We start from the raw sequence: 21,261 nt of genomic DNA, 5'->3' as shown, positions 1-21,261 counted from the left end.
CAAAGATCCAAATAAAGATTTTACTTGTTATAAATCATCCTTGGTGTATGATTACTAGGGTTATGACAACAGCATATTCTTTTCATTGGTTTGACTCTCGAGTATATATCCGACATAGTTAATCAATCGAGAACCACATAACTCTATATAAAAGCATATAAGATATCAACGGATACACTCGAAAGTGAAACCAATGAAAAGAATATGCTGTTGTCCTTGCCCTAATGATTACTATTTCCTGTTAATTTTAGTATTATATGACCAGCAGTTTAAGAGTTTATTGGATAAACACACGCTTACATACATCTGTTCTATTTATATGGATGCGTCTGGATTGGTTGGTTGGTTGTTTTTGTTTTACGGCATATCAACCCTTTTCAGGTTATTTAATGCCGAATTCAAAGATTTTGAAGAAAAATTTTTTAATAGAATATATTTGTTGTTTTCACGTTGGTTTCTATTTAACCCATAGTTGGGACCCTAACAGGTACTACCACTCCGGGTCAGAGTGGACCTGGGAGCAATGGTAATTAAAGGGTGGCTCCACACTCCCCAAAGCCCACAAGCTGGGGCCTCACCACTGGATATAGTTTAAGGTCATATCTAGGACCCCCATTGAGGGACTTTTACCCTCTGCAGGGGGGCAGTCAGCGTATTCTAATGCCCCACCGACAGGGCCGATGCGTCTGGAAGTGTTATTAAATACGGTTTGTATCAAAATGTCTCTGATAAGTAGTGAAAATCGTTAATCAAAAATCAAAAAATCTAATTAAAAAAAAAAAAGCTACACTCCGATTGCGAACAAAATTAACACCTTATAAAGCCTAACAATACAAATGCATTTGAGAAGTTTTATCACCACACAAGCAGAAAGGACCAGCCTATAAAATCAACAATAGGGTCTTTGATAAAACAGGGGGCATGTTCGAAATGAATGTTTCTGTTTAGGGCAAAACTGAACCATGATACTTGACTTTTGCATTTTAAACTTTAATTCAAACAATTATATATAAAAATAAATTTTATAAAATCAACAGTAGGTTCTCTACAGTGCAATGTAGACTACAATAAATTATGGACTAAGTCACTGTAGGAAGGCATGTGAAGTTTCCTCCTAGTGCAACTAGAGCAAGCAATCAATGGATTTGATTTGTCAATTTTACCGATTCGATGGTAATAAAAGTACAATGTGAAACATTCATGGATTCTCATTCGATCCCAGGCAACGTTGGATCTCCCTGCTAGTCTAAAAATAAAAATTGTTTAAAGCTATAAATTTCATACTAGAATTGTCTATATGGACCCATTAAAAATTTTTATTAATAATACTTTCAAAGTGACAGTCTTCTGGAGGTTGAAGGCTCAATCCTTACTAGAGCCAATAATAACTGGGAATAACATAACACTTTTATCCAAACACAGCTGATGGAATAAGAACAATCAACCCCCATAAATTGAATATATATCATAATCATGTTAACACACGATTTATCATCTAATAATCGAAGTGATGTTGAACTTGGTCAGTACCAGATGGGTGACCATTTGGAAATATCAGACACTGTATGTAAGAGAACAACGATATCTCTATGGGAAAAAAATTAACTGCAAAAGTTTATACAGTCATCTACTCTGACAGAGATATACAGAGTGGAACGATAAAATTGTCGCCCTAAAAAAAAAAAAAAAAAAAGCAACATGATTCCATTTCCGTTTGATAAAAATCAGTTTTCTTTTTTGGTTGCAGACCATCTACTAGTTGGCCAATCGTGTATAAATCCCAAGAGCGATAGGAACCTTCTATCATGTCTGAAAGTGACACAATGTTCAACGAACGAGACTGGAGATGCGCCGCTGTACAACTCATGCTCTCTCCCAATCCAAGTTATGACAACAGGACCATTACCAGCATCCTCAAAATGCATCACTGGATTGCTACAAGTAACAGGGGCATGCCCAGGGTGATGAAAACAAAGCTTCTGGCCATGGTTATGGTCTTTGATATGGTTTTAAGTGAGGGGCACATCATGCCACCTAACATCTTTGAAGTCGGCTTGAAAGTGTCAACATCAAAGTGTACCTAGATATGCTGAAAAGAGTGGTGATCCCCTGGTGCAATCAGGTGGCCACTGGCAGACCCTGGGTGTGGCAGCAGGACTGTGCCAGCCTACAAGTCCAAAGAGACCCAGGCTTGGTTTCAAAAGGAGTGCTATGACTTTATACCCTCCTCTCACAGACCTCCCTCCTCCCCCAAACTGAACCCGTTGGACTACTTCATTTGGTCAGACGTTCAGAATATCACCAACATGACCTCCCATAACACCTGATCACCACCATTCGCAAAGTATTCACTAAGCTCTCGACGGAGCTTGTGGGAAAAGCATGCTCCCAGATCCAGACCTGTATCAAGGCGGTGATTGAGGTTGAAGATGTTTACAGTGAATAGAGGTCAGCTTAACTACAAAGTCAATTTACCTAAATTTATTTTTTTCAATAAAGTGTTGTTTTCTTTAGGTAGAAAAATTTATCATTTCACCCTGTGCATGCAACTTGTGAATTTGATAATCCTCAGAAACATCCTCCATTCGTGGAAGTTGGTTCAACTCACTCGGGGTAAATACTGCAGTAGACACCAAGTGGATTAAATAAAGGTTTCAGTTCGAAATCAAGATTCCTAAATTCTAAACGATACACCTGTTGAAAAAAATGTTCTGAAAATAACAACAAAGATGAGAATAGTAGGATTAATCACTGGCAGGGGGCACCCGGCCTTGCCCAGTCGTAAAATAAACTTAAATATATTTTAATTCCTTCCCTGCTACCAGTTTCTTCCCCAACGGCCCTAACATGCAGAAATTTAAATGTAATGTGAACAAGTGAAGCATGCATGGTCCCCCGTGAGTGCACAGTGAATGAGGCATAAAAAAAATGACTAAGTTTAACATTTGCCACCCCCTCATTTAGCCCCTAAAGTCCCCAGGGGATATCAAATCCTTGCGAAAATAAACAAACTGTGCAGTTTTAGGCCTTAACATATGTAAATTTGAGTTCTGCACCATGAAAAAAAAAAAAAAAAAAAAAAAAGAAATGACTAAGTCCATCACCCCCCCCCACCTTAAAATATTTATATTTGAGTTCAGCACCATGCAAAACTGCTAAATAGACATCCACAGAAAATTTTGGAAAAATATGGTAAAGTAGTCCCAAAAATGGAGTGTTCATTAGCCCTAAAAGAGCCCCTGGGGCACACCCAAGAGTTATCATGAAGTATAGACAAACAAAATTATCTAGAAATCAGTTAGTTACAACTTTTCAAAAAGTTTTATAAAAATCCAAGGCATCAATTATTTTTAATATGCACAAAAGTATCAATTTTAGCCATTTTAACCTAAAAAGGCACCCCTGGGGGGGGGGGGGTCCGAGTTTTCTTGGAAAATCCGTTCTGTTACTTTTTTAATCATATCATGTTTAATGTTTGTGCAAAATTTCAAAAAATTCCAAGGCGTAGTTATTGAGAAAAGTGCAGACAGACGAACGAACAAGGGTGAATTTACAGGTCCACCCCTCCTTTTGTTGGGTGACCAACAAACATCTTGCTGCATAATTCCTTACTTTAAGATGACCTCTATAAATCTGACCTCTAATCAGAATAATCTCTAACATCTCAATAGCAATGCGTCTTGTTTGGAGTGAACTTAATTAAACAAAAAAAAAAATTTTTTTTAAATAAAACGTTTATCAACATACTAAAATTAATTATGTTTTTTTTATGTACCCATCCCCCTCGTTCTTCTTCAACAAGCATCCACTCTATTTCTATTCATTCGTGTATAGACTTTATCAACAATCTTGTCAGAATAAACATCACACCTGTCTTACTGATAGCGTTATCGGCATTCTTTTCTCTCTCTGGAACATTGACGAGTCAAAACAATTATCACCCAACTTTCCATGAAGACGGTATCTCTATTTATACTCCTCTCACTTCTCTCCCTTCGACACACAATGATTTAGTGCTTCTTGATGTAGCGCTCCCCAGTAAATACGCTAGATAAAATTCTAATTTTAGGAAGTACTTACTTGTTATGGAGAAAAAAAATAAGCAGACTTTATAGGAAACAATGCAGCATATTTTTTTTTTCTTTAAGATATTCACATTTGAAGTATCCAACTGCTTCTTTTATTATATAAAGAAGAGATATGTGTGTGTTTGTATGTCCGCTAAAAACTTCTCTCATGCACATCATACACGTACCAACTCGGCATCGTTAAAAGGAACAATCTCTCTGACAAATCCATCCATCGCGGTCATAGCCGAGATTGAACTCACTACACAAGTTTGTAGTGTAATTCGAATCTTGTCGGTAGCTGAATACTTGATGTTTTACCAGGGCTATCAAGGGTATTTTTATCATGATGCCATCATTAGACGGGGCGCCTACCACGGCTTAGATTCCCATCTGCCCTCGAGAGAAGGATAAACCACGCCAGTTTCTCAACCTGGCATCCAAAAATTAGAAAAAATAGTCAATTATTTCGTGTAGAAATATTCTTTTCTTTCAAAGGGGGTGGGGCACCTAAAATCGGCTCTTTCTAAAAGATTGATACATCTGCACGTGTCGACCGTTGCTCTCGGAATTAGTTTAAATACAAGAATTTTTGACATGATATAATCAGCGCTGTGGCCGAATGAATTAGAAGGTTGTCTCAAGGCCATTAGTTTTGAGGTTCGCTTCTGCCTACAGGTGGTGGTTTTGTTTTTATTTGCAATTAAACAGGGTTGTTTTGTAATTTTGGCAGTTAATTATATTAAAACAAAAAAAAAAAAAAAAACAATTTTCTTATTTCGATTTTTTTTTTATCAGCGGTTTAAATTGACTGAGGGTCAAATTTTTTATTTAAAAAAGAAACAAACATTCCAATTACGATTTTTTTAATTAAAACAAACAAAAAAAAAACTTTTCCATTTTCATGTTTTCAGCAATTTAAAACTTCTTTAATTCATTATTTCATAGGACAATTTAAGTATAAAGTGGAAAATTCCATAGAAGATAAAAAGTTTAGAATTAGTTGTTGCAGCATGAAAGGAGGTACATAGCAGAAAGCAAGAAAGTTCTAAACTCTGCGAATAAAACGTTGACGTGATCAGAAACGGGATTCAAATCACCATCCACTGGAAGAGGAAGATGCAGTTCATCTTAATGTAATTGCTGAAAATTACTCAAGTAGATCAAAGTTCAGAGCAAATAATAGAGTTGATTGTTGTTCTTTTTAATAGGTCACTGGGAAAATGATGGGATCCTTCTATCGATCCAATAGATATCTCACTGCTGATGCAATTCTCTACCTATGTAAGAGCCAGGTACATCCAAGGATGAAGTATTGTTGCCACATCTAGATAGGAGCTGCTAGAAAGATCTTATCCTACCTTGACAGAATTCAAAATAGACTTCATAGCCTAGTGGGGGATGCCCTTTTCTCTTTCCTGCAACCTTTCTCACAGAAGAGATATTGCGAGCCTGTCTCTGCTTTATCGTTATTTTCATGTCAAGTGCTGGACTGAGCTCCAATCTATGGTCCCCCCTCGCCAAACTTTCACATGAAACATTTGTCTAGCTGAAAAAGCTATCAATAATTTCCCCCACTCTTTATCCGTGCTTAAACCTAAACGTAGATTCCATGAACAAAGCTTCTTTCTTAGAACTGCACACCTGTGGAACTCTCTTCCATTTGCTTGCTTTCCGGCTGACTACAATATGATTGTCTTCAAGTCTAATGTGAACAAGTTCTTGATGAGCCATTCCCCTTAAGTGATCCAATTTACCAAATTTCTACTACTAACATTTACTACGACATTGGTCCATTGACCACTGTACACTTATTAACCCTTATCCTCGAGTGGCCTCTGGGCCTTGATAAGTGGTGACTCCTTTGTAAAAAAAATAAAAACAGTTCAACATTTCTGCGACTGCTTCAGACATCACTATTTAATGAGCCAAACAACTATATGTCATAAAGAGATGGACAGCCGGTTTCTGTTCATTATACAACATTGACCAGTTATTCGTAATTATGGTCAAAGAACACGTTTCTTCCCGTTTTCTTGTACTTTTACATTTTCCATCTCTACATCTTGCCTTTATCGGTCCCTTGTTTCTTTCTTTTTTTTTTTTTTTTTGTTTTAGATCTCCATCTATTTCAATCTCTCATCTTCAGTCATTTTCTCTCTCTTTCTGACACTCATTCTGCTTCAAGCTCTTTTTCTCTTTAATTCTACTTGTTTCTCTCTCTCTCTCTCTCTCTCTCTCTCTCTATCTCTCTCTCTCTCTCTCTCTCTCTCTCTCTCTTTGCATTTTTCTGTCTATCTTAGAATTTCCTAATTTTCTTTTGTCACTAATTTTTATCTACATATTATTTACCTCCTTGTCAGCAAGTTAGACACAAGTTCAGGTGTGTTTTTCCGAAGCTAACGCACTAGAAAAAGCACACTCTGGCCTACAAACAAAAAAATTGCGCAAACAGCCTCTTTAGCATTCCCTGCTAGGGGTGCTTCAGGCGGGTATTAATAGCAATAAACTAATCCTTTTTCAGAGAGAAGATAAAGCTTGGGAGGACAAACCTAGGACCATATCCTACCTCAGCCCGACAACAACAAAGCCACTGTCGAATTGATTTATAAGGACATATCTACTGACAAAATATATTTTGTTTTGATTGTTTTGTTTTATGGCATATCAATCCTTTTTTAGGTTATTTTATGCTGAATCTAATAATTTTAGAAAAATGTTTTATGCTTTGCGTTCTTTATATCTTCAACTATTTATTCATCGGTTTTAGTTTGGATATTTTGTAGAGAAAAATTGTGTTGTTTTTTTTGTTTTTGTTTTTTGTGTTTTTGCAGAACATGATTGAGTTTTGCAAAGGAAAAAGAAAAAAAAACAACAAGACCAGCGTTTGGTACATTCAAGTAAGGAAGCCAGAATCTTCAGACAGCCTGACCTGATCATAGTTTTTGTAACGGTGCGTATGATGTTGGTAATTATGATGAGGCTGATTTTATGTGATGATCAATTAAAGTTTGCAGTTTCACACGTAAAATCAATTAAAAAATAGAGAAAATTCTACATCAATATTCATTAATTTTTTTTTTTTTTTAGTTTTAAAAGAAGAATGAAATGGGTTAAAAAAAAAAATGAAAAAATTCACTAAACTCGGGCCTTAATAAAAAAATAATAGAAAGGTTTACATTGTCGACCCATTCCTAGCAAATAAATTGGGGCGATTTTTATTAGAGAATTAGGAGAGTTTCCCCACCTCACATGCGCACACACGCCGCCCAAATAAAAAGGATATTTACGCTTCCTGTTTTCAATACAGTTTGGATCAATAAAAAAGAGCGAAGTTTTAAAAATTAAATGAATAAATAAATCTGGTAAATTCACGATGAACAAAACGCCGAACGTATTATAATCTGATAATGGAAAGTTCAACACATTTCAATTTGCATAATAATCAGGAATTGTTTTGATTTTCAAATTAAAACTGTTCTTTGGCATTCTAAGGGAATCGGTCTGTTTTTATCTTTTGAATAGGCTAACTTTAAAAAAAAAACATAAAAAGCCGGCTCTCCTATTATAATCTTACAATAAAGTCTTCTGTTTTTTTTCTTTTTTTTTCTTTTTAGATACATCGTTGCCTTTTCATGAGACACTTTCTCCTAGTTACTCACTTACTTCTGAAACACATTACAATCAAACCAGTGTTTTTTTTTGGGGGGGGGGGTATTTTTTTTATTTTTGGACTAAGATCAAAGTGTATCATCTGTTCTTCAGATGCTGCATTGCTGCACTTCCATTTCTTGTTCTCTTTCAAGGGAGGAACAGTCCTTCACGGCTGAGATATTTTTTCTTTTTTTTTTCTTTTTTTTTTTTTTTTTTTTTACCTTTTCTCCCCGTTAAAAAACGACCCTGGTGTCTACCTCTGTCCCGTGGGGAGGCATTGTAAATAGGTACAATCAAACCCGCGTATTCAGTGGTTCATCACGCTTACACGCGAACCCGCATTCTCATCGGTCCATCATGTCATGTTCGGGACAGTTTCTTCTTTTGTCTGTCACGTTAATGTTCAATTAGAATTTTCATTTGTCATGCTTACAATTAAAATAGGTTTATCGTCATATCGTTTTTAGTGATGGAACGAAAATTTTCCGATTCCAGTACAATTAACGACTCTGTTCTAAATTCCAGATTCCAATTCTTTTAAAATTTCTAAATATTTAATGCTTTTTAAAATGTGTAAATCACAGTAAACCCCCAGAATGCCCACATATTTTTTTCAAAACGTAAAAAAAAAAAAAAAAAAAAAAATACACTTTGGAGGAGGGGGGCATATATTACAAGTGGGCTATTTCTCATATTTTTCTCATATTTTCTTTGTAATTGATTTTTTATAAACAAAAAGTGTACGATTGGTATGCAAAATAAGAAAATGGTGAAGGAACAGATTAGTTAAAGCACATTCTCATGTCAAGAACGAGTTTCTACATAATAATTTTAATGCCACTATTGCGTGAGCCTTTTCTAGTCTCACACAAAAACACGCGTTCACATCTCAAGCTATATTACTTGTCATATACATACGCGCACACAAACATACATCCACACACGTACATATATTCACGTTTGCGTATATACACTCACATTCACGTGTATATACACACACGCTAACGTGCGCACATGTATGCACACATGGACAACGTCACTTCTCCTTTCAAAGGAAATCCACACATGCGCAAAAGACCACCGGAAACAACCATAAAAGCAAGAGCAATAAGCAGCTTCTTTCTTTTCCAACTCGCCTTCCGAAGTGAGTGGTCTACGGACCAGCCGCCGCTGCCACCGCTTCGGCAGGCGCGCGCGCACGCACGCGCGTGCGCCTCACGCCACTTGCTACTATATGTGGGGCAAAAAGCTAACAAACAGTACGTACACCTTATACACTTTCTATCTCCATAACCTGGATTGACTTTCTCTATCCACAACTTGACTGCTAACATGGCGCACACCTTTACTGATGTCAACCCTCTATCTTTATCTACACGCTGGACTATCATTCCCATTTCCACTACATTATTCACTTCTCTTCCCACGCGCGAACAAACGATAGTGACCCGAACGTGAGATGAACACACATTTCCTTTTCTTTCTAAACCACCAATCCCGCAACAAACGATGGTTACACCCGAATGCGGACATGAACACGTGTTATACCTAAAACATTCATTTTTCAACAGTAAATAAAGACACTTTTATTTTATCTAGCAATTGAGTTTTTGCTTCCTTCATTCCATTCGTTTCATTATTTTCTTTTGTAACGGGATTAGGATATATATATATATATGTATATCCTAGTCCTCTATACTATCTAGAAAAACGATTCTTAACATGGGGACAGGAGAACGGACTCTGTTCAATATTCTCCACCTTCTCTCTATGAAAGAATATTTGGGTTTGTTTTACTGTACACATAGATTCGAAAAGGTTGTCACAAAACAAATATAGAACAAATAAATGTTATCAAAGTCAAGATAAGTTACTTTTCTACCCAACTGGATATGTTTTAGTGTTTATATTTAATGTAACATGTTTATTCAGCTCGAAAAACATACAGCATTTACCGATATATTGGAAAATTTTAAATGGCAGCTGACTCTTTCTTTGAGGCAGTAAGTTTGGGAAAATGAGTTATAAATAAAAAAAACAGACAAAATACTGTTAGAAACTCGCTTAATATGTTACCGTAACATAGGCTGACATCTATTCGGCGCGTTTTTAACAGTATTTTGACTTTTTTTTATTTATAACTCCTCCTTTTCACAAACTTACCGTCTCCAAGAGAGAGTCGGCCGCCATTTTGAATTTTCCAATACATCGGTAAACACTATGTTTTTCGAGTTGAATAAACATGTTACATTAAATATAAACACTAAAAACATATCCAGTTGGGTAGAAAAGTAACTTATCTTGCCTTTGATAACATTTATTTGTTTTGTGGCAACGTTTTCGAATCTATGTGTACAGTAAAACAAACCCGAATATTTATATTTTTTCTCCCAATTAAAGATTTGGCTGGTTAAAAGAAAAAAAGAGAGACAAGTAGTAGTAGTAGTAGTAGTAGTAGTAGTAGTAATTGCAAATTTGTAGATTAGCATCTTTAGCTAAATCACTCCCCTAAAATGAAAATCTATTTTTAGATGAAAAAAAAAAACAAAAAAAAAAAAAACTTTTTTTAGAATTTCTAATAGGTATGAAATCGATTTCGTAAAATGATCATTCCTGCCTATTCAAACTTTTGGTGCTTTTTTATTAATTACATTTAATTCAAAAAACAAAAATACAGAAAAATCTTTAAGATTTACATACTCATCACGGAGCAAAGATGTCATCATTCATCAAGTAGGTTTTTTTTTTTTTTTTTTTAAATCAAGAAAATAAAATTTGATGATTTTTAATAATTTAAATGTTTTATTTTGAATACAAACAAAAACTCGGCAATTGAATTGAGTTGTTGCCCTTGAATTTTTAACACATTTTAAAAAAATATGGCAGCTTCCGGTTCCTGTCTCACTTTTTCATAAAATTTTATTTTCTTAGTTAAAAGAAAAAAAAAAACTTGATTTATTTCCGTGATTTTGGGAATCTGACATCTTTATTCTGCAACGAGTATGTACATTATTTAAAAAAAAAAAAAATCAGAAAAATCTTTAATTCAGTATAATTCTAAATAAGTGCAGAAATTCTTAGGAATATTCACTAAATTCTTTTTACCATTCATCTTATCTAATACCAGATAATGAGAGTACTAAGTAGGATCTGATGACAAAATTGAAAAACCTTGTCCAGAGCATTTTGAATCATTTGATAATCAACTGTAAACTTCCTGAGAGGCTACAAAGATATCTATTCCAACTTTCAGGAAATTCACAAATAAGTACAAAAAAGTTTACTAAGGGACGCGGCAAATGAACTCTAAAATGTTTACCATAACTCACCAATAAAAAAATGAATTAGAATTGGAGTGTCAATACTAAATTTGTGATTGGGATTTATGCCCTACAGTTCTGTGGTTATTGTAAATGAAAAACTTTTAAGAACTAAATACATCAATGTTTGTTTCATTTCAGTTTCAAGAAAAAAAAATCCAAAGAATTATTTTTGGAATCAGAAATTTTTCAAATTTAACCAAAAGATTTTTCTAATTCCGATTAATCGTCCCAACACTAATTTTTTTGTTCATGGCATAATGATCAATACAATGGTTTTCAGAACCATTCATTTTTGTCATCAGGAGTTCAATCCCAGTAAGGTTCAAGAAATATAGTCAAATCTTTAGACATATTTATTAATATGGATAGCCAAGGTTGTCTGAGAGCAATTTAACTTCAGTATGAAGGGTTTTTTTTTTAAACAAGTGCCTTACAATGCAAATAAAAACATGTATTCGAACAGTATAGCTGATATCATTTTGGTTTGGTTTATGGAATATCAACCATCGAGCGGTTATTTAATGCTACATAAAGTTCTCAAATATAAATATTTATGTATGGTAATTATTTATATACCTAGAATATGTTGCTCTCACAATGCATAGCTCCTTGGAAACAAACTCTTGAAAATACCCACACACAACCTGGAAAAAACTCAAAAAATCCTACAAACCATAAACCTGTAGCAGTTGCTTGATTTGTCTTACAGTATGAATGATTAAATGCCAAAGAAACTGGGAACATTACTCAAAGAAGGGAATTCTACATTACTCTCAGAGAACACCATTCCAAGAAAATCATTATTTCTAAATAAAATATTACTTCTATGAAAACACAAGCCTGGGTGCCCAGCGTTGCCTGGGTGTTTGGAGGTGTGTGTTGAGCAAAAAGTGATAGTAGGCAGGCAAGCTTGAACCCAAACAGCGAAGCAGGAAAAAAAACATGAAAAGAATTTTCAAAAAATAAAAAAATAAAAAAAAACAGAGAGAGAGAGGTGGGATCGAACTCCAAAACGTAGGGTAATTAGTCTTCCTCGCTAACCATTAGGCCAAAGAGGTTAGTGAATTCAATGAGTTGGTAATTAACTTAAGAATCAAAGGAGTCGCCATGCATGTGCATAAATGAACGCTGCTTTAAAACCTGGCCTGGGGCCAGTTAAGCTTTCTGTCTTGGTATTTATTTGCTTCCCCACGAAAGCAAATTAAAAATAAGGTCGATTTTAATGTGGGGCACTCTGGCAATATCTAAATAAATAGTAATTGTCCTAGCATGAAGGGTTTCCCCTACATTGTCCAAGGACAAATTACAGAACAGATACTACCTGGCTCGAAGGCCAGGCTTGTGTTTGCATTCGATTAGTTTCGCTTTATTTATACAAAAAAGACAAACAAACACTCAAAACGAGGAAATTTTTTTAAATTCGATCAAAAAAAAAAAAAAAAAGATAGAGACAATGTCTGTTTGCAAATGTGAGATATCTAGAAAGTATAAGAAAACCGACGCGAGAACCCCGACAAAAAAAAAACTTTCGTGGACATACACAAATGCACGCGCCCGTTTTGCTTTTTATATGTTAGCTTACTCTTTGGCATTGGTAATATTCTTTGTGCACAACATAATTGACTATACATTGATAGGAAAAAAATATAAAAAAACTTAAACAAAAAAACTTTTGGATTATTTAAATTTAAAAACCAAATCTGAAAATCTTAGGCTCCATATAATTCCATTTCTAAATTCAGTGTTGAGACAGTTGTGTGGTTCCAATCGACAATGTGGTAGTTTTATCAACCAAAGACAAACAGATTTCCTCTTTCTTTTTGGCTTTCATCAATTAGATTAGCATTGTCTGGGGAAATCTTTCATGTCAGGCTTAAGAACAGTTTTTTTAGAAAGGAGAGAAAAAAATAAATAAATTGAATAAAGTAAACTTTAAGTTCAATAAAAAAATCGTCTTTTAAGTGTGGCCACTTATAGGTTCGGTTTATTTTATGGCATATCAACAACGTATTGGTTATTTAGTACCAAATAAAGTTAAATTCTATAGGATATTTATTTTATATTTCTATGCATTGCTCTCAGATTACATTGCATTACACTTTTAAAAAAAAAAACATTTCTTCTAAAAACATTCTTAGAAAGAAATTGCATAGACTAGCAGAACTCGTGGAAATTCAAGACTAGCTGAAAATTTAAAAACTTTTATAAATAATATGAATAAAAAATAAAACAAACTTTTTAAAGCTAAAAAGAATTGATTTAAAAAATTTAGATTTTTTTCAATGAAAATTCAACACACAAGACATTGTTTTTTTTTTCTGAATAATTTTTTTATTGTTTTGTTTTTTTTTCTGAATAATTTTTTATGTAAATCATAAAGAGACAGATGTTAATTCATTTCTACATTTTTTTTTTTAATTTTAAAAAGAAACTATCATAAAAAAAAAATCATAGTCTCCTCTCAGCATGATTTTTCAAATTATTGTTGGAGATACCCCTCCAGGGGATTAATGAACTATCTCATGACGTTACTTTCGGTATTGAGTACCGGTGTCCGGCAACCCCATAACAATTATAAAATAAAATAACCTATTTAAAATGGTAAACAGACAACCATGTCTTTTTTTGTGTGTGTGACACTGGACGTATGGACAAGTAAGTTAGTATTTACTACTTGAAAACAATTACTCTTTGGCATTAGTAATATTCTTTGTCTGCAACACAACTGAACCTCAGCCACCGCCTTCTAGTAATGATTTGTGAGGGAAATAAAAAAAGGAAAAATAAGGTTTTGATTTTTGAAGAATCGGATTTAAAAAATACAGTTGGGGGACGATCTTATAGATACTAGGGCACATCATGGTCAACCACTTGATTGAATCGGGTCTCTCTGACCTCCCCCACTAACCAAAGTGAGGGTTGGAGTGAAAGGAGATCTAGCCACCAGGATCTCATCCTATGCCATCACGGATCATAACCTGCGGCCAATAGGTGGTCTCATTTGCAGAGGAGTAAAGGATTACCCATCTGCATGGGGTTGTGATCAGTGTAAAGGAGCAAAAGGAAAGAAGAGAGAATGAAGAAAAAAGTGAAGAAAGAGTGAAAGGAAAGAAAGAATGAAGAAAAAAGGAAAGAAAGAGAAAAAAAGAATAGACTTACTGAGTATGTCCCTGAAAGACGTTGACTTCCAAGGAGGGATCTCTCATATCCCACAATCTGAATGTTGTGTCCTTTGAGGATGTTACAACAAGTCTCTGGGATGGATGGGTACAGACACCTGTCAACTCTTGATGATGTCCTGAAAATACAAACAAAAAAATATATTTATTCATGTTTTGTAAGGACAATGAAACCGACTGATCATCATCATAAATATATTTATTACAAGACATCCATTGTTAAATTTGCTCATAATAAAGATGAAAACAATCAGAAAAATATTCCTAGTTGGATAAAGTTTTCTCCAAACTTTTCAACAAACGCCTTAACAAATCTTGCTTTCTTGACTGCTGGAAAACTGCTTCTGTCGGATCAGTTTACAAGAATTCTGGCGAAAGAACTGACCCATTAAATTATCACCTTATTAGCCTCTTTTCACCAAAATATTTGAGTCTATAATTAATCAAGCTCAAGTCCACCACCTTATAGTTTCTAAATTTCTGTCTGACTAACAATATTGATTTAGGCAAGCCCGTTCTACTGCAGGTATCCTAACTGAATCTCTGAACGTATATACCATGCACTGGATAAGACAGGGGATGGTAGGGCAGTAGCACTAGATATATATGAAGGTTTTGGAAAGGGCATGGCACAATGGTCTTATGAAAATCAGTTCATACGGTATTACTGGATGAATACTTAACAATTAAATCCTTCTTAAATAAGAGAAGAATCCAGGTTGTCTTCGCTGGTTGTACGTCAAAACAATGATATAAATGCGGGTGTACCGCTGGAGTCGATCCTTGGATCTTTATTATTCCTGATATTCACAAATGACCTCCCTGATAAAATTGTTTCTGAGATGGGTATATTTGCTGATGACACTATAACAGGCATGAAGGGAAAACAAATGAATACATAGCCAAGGCAATGGCGGAAACCCTAGAGGAAGACCTCCAGTCTGTAGTGGAATGGGGACAAAAATGGATGGTAACATTCGTTGCGGCCAAGACTAAGCTCGTTTCCTTTAATAATTACTATGCTATTGCTATGGCTATTGCTATGGCTAATAATAGATTACCTGAAAGTACTTCATCCAAACTCCTCAGCTTAATGTTCACAGGGAACACGAGTTGGAACAGATACATTGACAGCATTGCCGCGGTGAGGAAGATGTGCTCTCTCTACTGTGCTAGAAAATTACTTACACCTGAAAGTATCCTGTACCTCTACAAGGCCACCATTCGCCCATGTATGGAGTGTTGCTATCACATTTGAGCTGATGCATCTGCTACTAGTTTCTCGCTCCTGGATAGGGTTCAAAAGAGAATCACCAACCTAATTGGTCCCAAACTGTCAGCTAGGCTTCAACCTCTGTTCCATCAACAAAATGTTGCATATCTCTGCCTGTTTTACAAGTATTTTGATGGTAGGTGCTTCAACAAACTCCAAGTCCTTGTACCCCCTCAACGTAAATACCCCCGACGAACAACAAAATCCCGCCCTTACACAGTAGAGATCCCCAGATGTCAGAAAGCCTTCTACTCTAATAGTTTCTTCCCCAGAAATACTAGACCTTGGAATTCCCTTCTGGGTTCCTGTTTTCCCGACTGTACTGACATGCAGAAGTTCAAGTGTAATGTAAACAGACATCTTGCTACTCAACTCCCTACATAGTATCTCTGCAATATCAAAGTGGAAATGTGCTTTGTTTGGGGTGAAAATGCAATAAAAAAAAATTGGGGAATAAAATAAAAACGTAATTAGTATAAAGAATTAAATTTCATCAACCTTCGGTAGAGATGAGATAATTGCAAATTACTTAGGATTTCTATTTAGTCATGACTAGGGCTATGACAACAGCATATTCTTTCCATTGTTTTGACTCTAGAGTATATATCCAACAGAGTTAATCAACCGAGACCCACATTACTCTAGATAGAAGCATATAAGATATCAACAGATACACACTCGAGAGTCAAAACAATGAAAAGAATATGCTGTTGTCATAGCCCTAGTCATTACTTATTGAAAGAGAAAACTAAATCTGTGGATTAAATAAAGGGTTCCATTCTAAATTCTGTGCAGAATCTCCGAGTTCAACAGAAAGATTTCCGAGTTTGCAAAGAGACGCCTGAAGAAGGTCAGAGATTACATCAGTCAAATGTAGTCCAAATTACTAATCCTCATCTCAAATTTGGAAACGTGTTCAAATCACTTCCCTCTTTTTTTTTTCCTCACTTCTTTCTTTCACCCTTCTCTGTATGTCTCAAGTTTCTCTATTGTAAATAAAGAAAAATAATTTCTCATGTCTTTTGAATAATAAAGACAAAAAATTACATCTCATTATCTAAATTCCTTGGATTACATTCTGTTGGTATATCCACTTTTTTCTACATTTTATCTTATATCTCTAAAGTTGTATTTCCTGACTTTCTGTTTAATTGTTCACAAAGTATTTTCAAGATACACTCCCATCTATAATATAAATCTCACCTGTCTGTCTAAATGTGTGCATGTTTGTTTGTCTGCCTCAAACGGATTTTCACGAGATCTGTACCATTCTCAAGTTCGACCCTTCAGATGACAAATATCGAAAAATTGGCCAAAAACATTAATTCCTTCACCCTCAACTGGTCACTTTTCTACAAGGAGGGGGTCGCTTTTTCGCCGATATTTTCAAAAGTCATCCCTTCTTTGCGATTGACTAGCCTTAATTTAAACCTTCGTGACTTCCAGTTTGGCGATGGATGGAACAGCAAAGATGTCACATTTTTTTTTCCACATTCTTTTCCTCCTTCACAGTACGGGTTCGAGCCTGTCTGTCTGCCTCTTACTACCACTTTTTTTTTTTTTTTTGCTCAATATACACCTCCAAACACCCGGGCAACACCGGGTACCTAGGCTAGTAACTATATATACTCTAAAATTACATTAGCTAGATTACTTGAAGCAGCATATTTCATTTGGGAACAAGAATATCTTTAGAATCTTCATTCTTCCTGGACATTGCTTGAAAGTAATTTACTTTCATTTTACCAAATTATTTTTAAATAGTGTATTTTGGTGCTTGTGCATTGTAATAGAATTTTTTTCTTTTCTTTTTTTTTGACATGGGCGTCACAAATTATCAAGGCCGATAGGCCACTCAAGGATAAGGGTTAAAGAGTGTAGAGTAGTCAAAAGGACAATATAGTAATCGATAGTAATGGAAGTTCGGTAAATTTGTTAACTTAAGTGGAACGGCTCATCAGAAAGTTGTTCACGTTGGACTTGAAGACAACCATATTATAGACAACTGGAAAGCAGGAAAACAGAGACAATTCCACAGGCGTGCAGTTCTAAGAAAGCTTTGATCATGGAATCTACGTTTAGGTTTAGGCACAGATAAAGAGTGGGGGGAATTATTGATAGTGTTTTCAGCTAGACGAGTGTTTCTTGTGAAAGTTTGGCGAGGGGGGATGATAGACTGAAGCTCAGTCAAACACTTTTCCATGAAAATAACGATAAAGCAGAGAAACTCGCAACATCTCTTCTGTGAGATAGAGGTTGCAGGGAAGAGAAAAGGACATCTCCCAAGAGGACACAAAGTCTATTTTGAAGCCTATCAAAGCACGACAAGTCCTTTCTAGCAGCTCCTGCCCAGATGTGGCAATAGTATTCCATCCTTGGACGTACCTGGCTCTTATATAGATAGAGAATAGCATCAGCAGTGAGATATCTACTGGATCAATAGAAGGATCCGACCATTTTTCCAGCGGCCTTGGCAACAGATTTGATGTAAGTATTCCATTTAAGATCAGGAGTAAAGGTCAAGCCCAGAAGCTTGTCAAAACTTGAGGCCTCCCCAAGACGAGAGCCATTCATTTTAATTGATGCCAGATGGGGATCAGAACGTTGATGATGCAAAGACAGAAGCTTGGTTTTAGATGCATTATACAACGTGATTAAGATCAGAGGAGAGAGAATCGGAGAGAACTTGGTCGTTTACAGTCATAGATGGTAGTGTCGTCAGCATAAAATGTCTACAAATGATGTAAGGATGTGATTTGGAAGATCATTAATGTAGATCAGGAAAAGAGTTGGACCCAGGATGGACCCCTGAGGGACTCCAGCATTAATAATGTGAGCTTCTGATTTTTGCCCATCAACTACTACTCTTATGAACCTATCAGAAAGAAATGATTTAATAATTGAGAAGACATTTCCAGCTATACCATAGCTAGAGATCTTGTGAAGTAAACCTTTTTGCCATATCATATCAAAGGCCTTTGATATGCCAAGAGCAATTGCCCTAGAAAGGTTGCCTCTGTCGAGAGATTCACTAATCCTATGCGATATAACTGTAAGCACATCTGCTGTAGATCTAGCAGAACGGAAACCATATTGTGTGTCACTAAGAAGGTTATTTTTGCTGAGATGGTTGATTACTTCTCTATTTAACACAGATTCCAGCAACTTACTCATGACACACAGGAGACTTATTGGCCTGTACTGAGTGGGGGATGGACGATCACCTTAATTCTTAAATAAAGGGCATACTGATGAGATTTTCCAGGGTGATGGGAAGCAATTCTCCTTAAGACAACGTTTAAACAGTTTTGTAAGTATGGGCGCTAGTTCAGGTTGAAGTTTTTTTTGAGTACTATAATTGGAATACAGTCAGGGCTGGTTGCTTTACTGGAGTCAAGGTTTTTGATTAGCTTGGCAACATCACGTACAGATATTTGTATATCACATAGCGTGTTTTCTGATACAGGAGGAAATATTGGGGGTTGGCGGCCTTGGTTGCGAAGGATATTAAAACAAAATGCATTTTAAGTAAAAACATTTTTTTTAATTTTTAAAACATTTACTAATTTCGACTCGACATGTCATTATAGGAAAGAGATTTTACTTAAAATTGCATTTTTATACCTCATTTATAATGCACACGCATTGGATTTTTTAAAAGATATAATTATTATAATATCGTTTGTTCTTTGACCAAATTGAACCAAATTGTTATACAAGTAATTTTATTATGATAATGTTATTTTAATCTTTATAAAATTATTGGATGTAAAAATGTTTGATTATGGTTTGCCAGTTTTCTGTCAAAATGCTGATTCATGTTTATGAAAAAGAGAGGCAGGACAGGAAAACAAATGAACACATATCTAAAGAAATGGCAGAAACACTAGAGGATGACCTCCGATCTGTAGTGGAATGGGGACAAAAATGGATGGTCGTGTTCAATGCCACCAAGACTAAACTAGTTTCCGTCAATAATTACATGAAACCTTCTCTACCACCAATAGCAATGGCTAACGACTTTATCCGAGAGTACATCTTTCAAACTCCTTGACCTAACGTTTACAGGAAACATGAGTTGGAACAATTACATTAAAAGCATTGCCAGGGCCGCTGCAAAGAAGGTAGGCTCTCTCTACTGTGCTAGAAAACTACTAACACCCAAAAGTATCCTGTACCTCTATAGGCCACCATTCGCCCATGTATGGAGTATTGCTGTCATATTTGGGCTGGTGCATCTGCTACTAGTCGTTCACTCCTAGACATGGTTCAAAAAGTCGCCAACCTGATAGGCCCTGAACTGGCATCAAAGCTTCAGCCTCTGTCCCATCGATGAAATGTTGCATCCCTCTGCCTGTTCTACAAGTATTTTAATGGAGAATGCTCTGACGAACTGCAAGCACCTGTGCCCCCACGACATAAACACCCTCGACAAACCCGACAGGCAGCTAAATCCCACCCCCACACAGTAGAGATCCCTAGATGTAAAAGATCTTTCTACTCCAGTAGTTTCTTCCCCAGAACCGCTAGACTTTGGAATTCCATTCCAGGTCCCTGCAGAAGTTCAAGTGTAACGTGAACCAACATCTTGCTGCCCAAATCCCTACATAGTACCCAGTAGCTTATATCCCTGATAGTAGCCCCCTACACGAAAGTGGCAATGTGCCTTGTTTGGGGTGAAAATGTAATAAAAAAATAAAGAGAAAAAGAGAGAAAGAGAAAAAGAGAGAGTAGAAGAAAGAGTTTAACAGAAAGATGAACTTTAGATGTACTTAAACTTTTCTATTAAAAAAAAAATTACAATTTTATAAAAATTACAATTTTATAAAAATTTGGTCCAATCAATAATTTGATAACCGAACAATACTGTAATAATTCAATTTAATTTTCAAACATTTATTTAAAAACAAAACTAATAGAGACATTGCTTGTTTTACGAAGCAAAACAAATATGAAAAAAAAAAATACTCCCAGGCAAAGCCGAGTAGGTACAGCTAGCTTTATTTTATTAATATGGAGATCACATTCGCTAGTGTCACTTCTTGTGTAGATGTCACATCTGGGCAGGAGCTGCTAGAAGCAGCTTATCCTGCCTTGACAGAGTTCAAAATAGACCTTTAGCCTAGTGCGGGATGCTCTTTTCTCTTCCCTGAAACCTCTTTTCCACAGAGGAGACGTCGTGAGCCTGTCTCTGCTTTATCATTATTTTCATGCCAAGTGCTCGTCTGAGCTCCAATCTATGCCCCCCTCCGGCCTGATTTTCACAAAAAAGCACTCGTCTAGCTGAAACCACTCTCAATAATTTCCCCCACTCTTTATCTGTGCCTAACCCTAAACATAGATTACATGAAGAAAGTTTCTTTCTTAGAACTGGACGCTCATGGAACTGCTCCGTTCTCCTGCTTTCCAACTGACTACAATATGGTTGTCTTCAAGTCCAATGTGAACAAATTCTTGATGAGCTGTTCCCCTTTAAGTAATTCAATTTACCAAATTTCCACTACTAACGATGACTTACATGTTCCCCTTGAGCACTGTACACTCATTAACCCTTATCCTCGAGTGGCCTTTAGGCCTTGATAAGTGGTGAATCCTTTGTAAAAAAGAAAAAGAAAAAAGATGTCCTTTTTAAGATTCTATCTTCTTTACAAATTTTCTCAAGAAAGTCAAAAACAAACAAAAAAAAAATATTTCTTATGTGAACAGAACAAGAGGAAAAATAAAGTTATTAAACCAACATTTTTCCTTTTTCTTTGAGAAAAAAA

The 21,261-nt window shown here is 35.6% G+C and overlaps 1 protein-coding gene across 1 annotated transcript in view; it reads right to left on the bottom strand.

Moving 5' to 3' along the window:
• Positions 1 to 21,261, bottom strand: part of LOC145258166 (WD repeat-containing protein 37-like) — a gene marked incomplete in the record, with an annotated part of 749,116 nt that overhangs the window by 466,738 nt on the left and 261,117 nt on the right. The window contains 1 exon segment of the mRNA XM_080115977.1: positions 14,204 to 14,342. Within this exon segment, the coding sequence (XP_079972103.1) occupies positions 14,204 to 14,342 (139 nt within the window).

Source organism: Euprymna scolopes, chromosome 33 (genome assembly GCF_053919585.1).
Source record: "Euprymna scolopes isolate OS-2025 chromosome 33, ASM5391958v1, whole genome shotgun sequence".
NCBI classification, from domain to species: Eukaryota; Metazoa; Mollusca; class Cephalopoda; order Sepiida; family Sepiolidae; genus Euprymna; species Euprymna scolopes.
The sequence above is the reverse complement of the archived record's forward strand: the minus strand, read 5'-3'. Positions and strand labels throughout refer to the sequence as shown.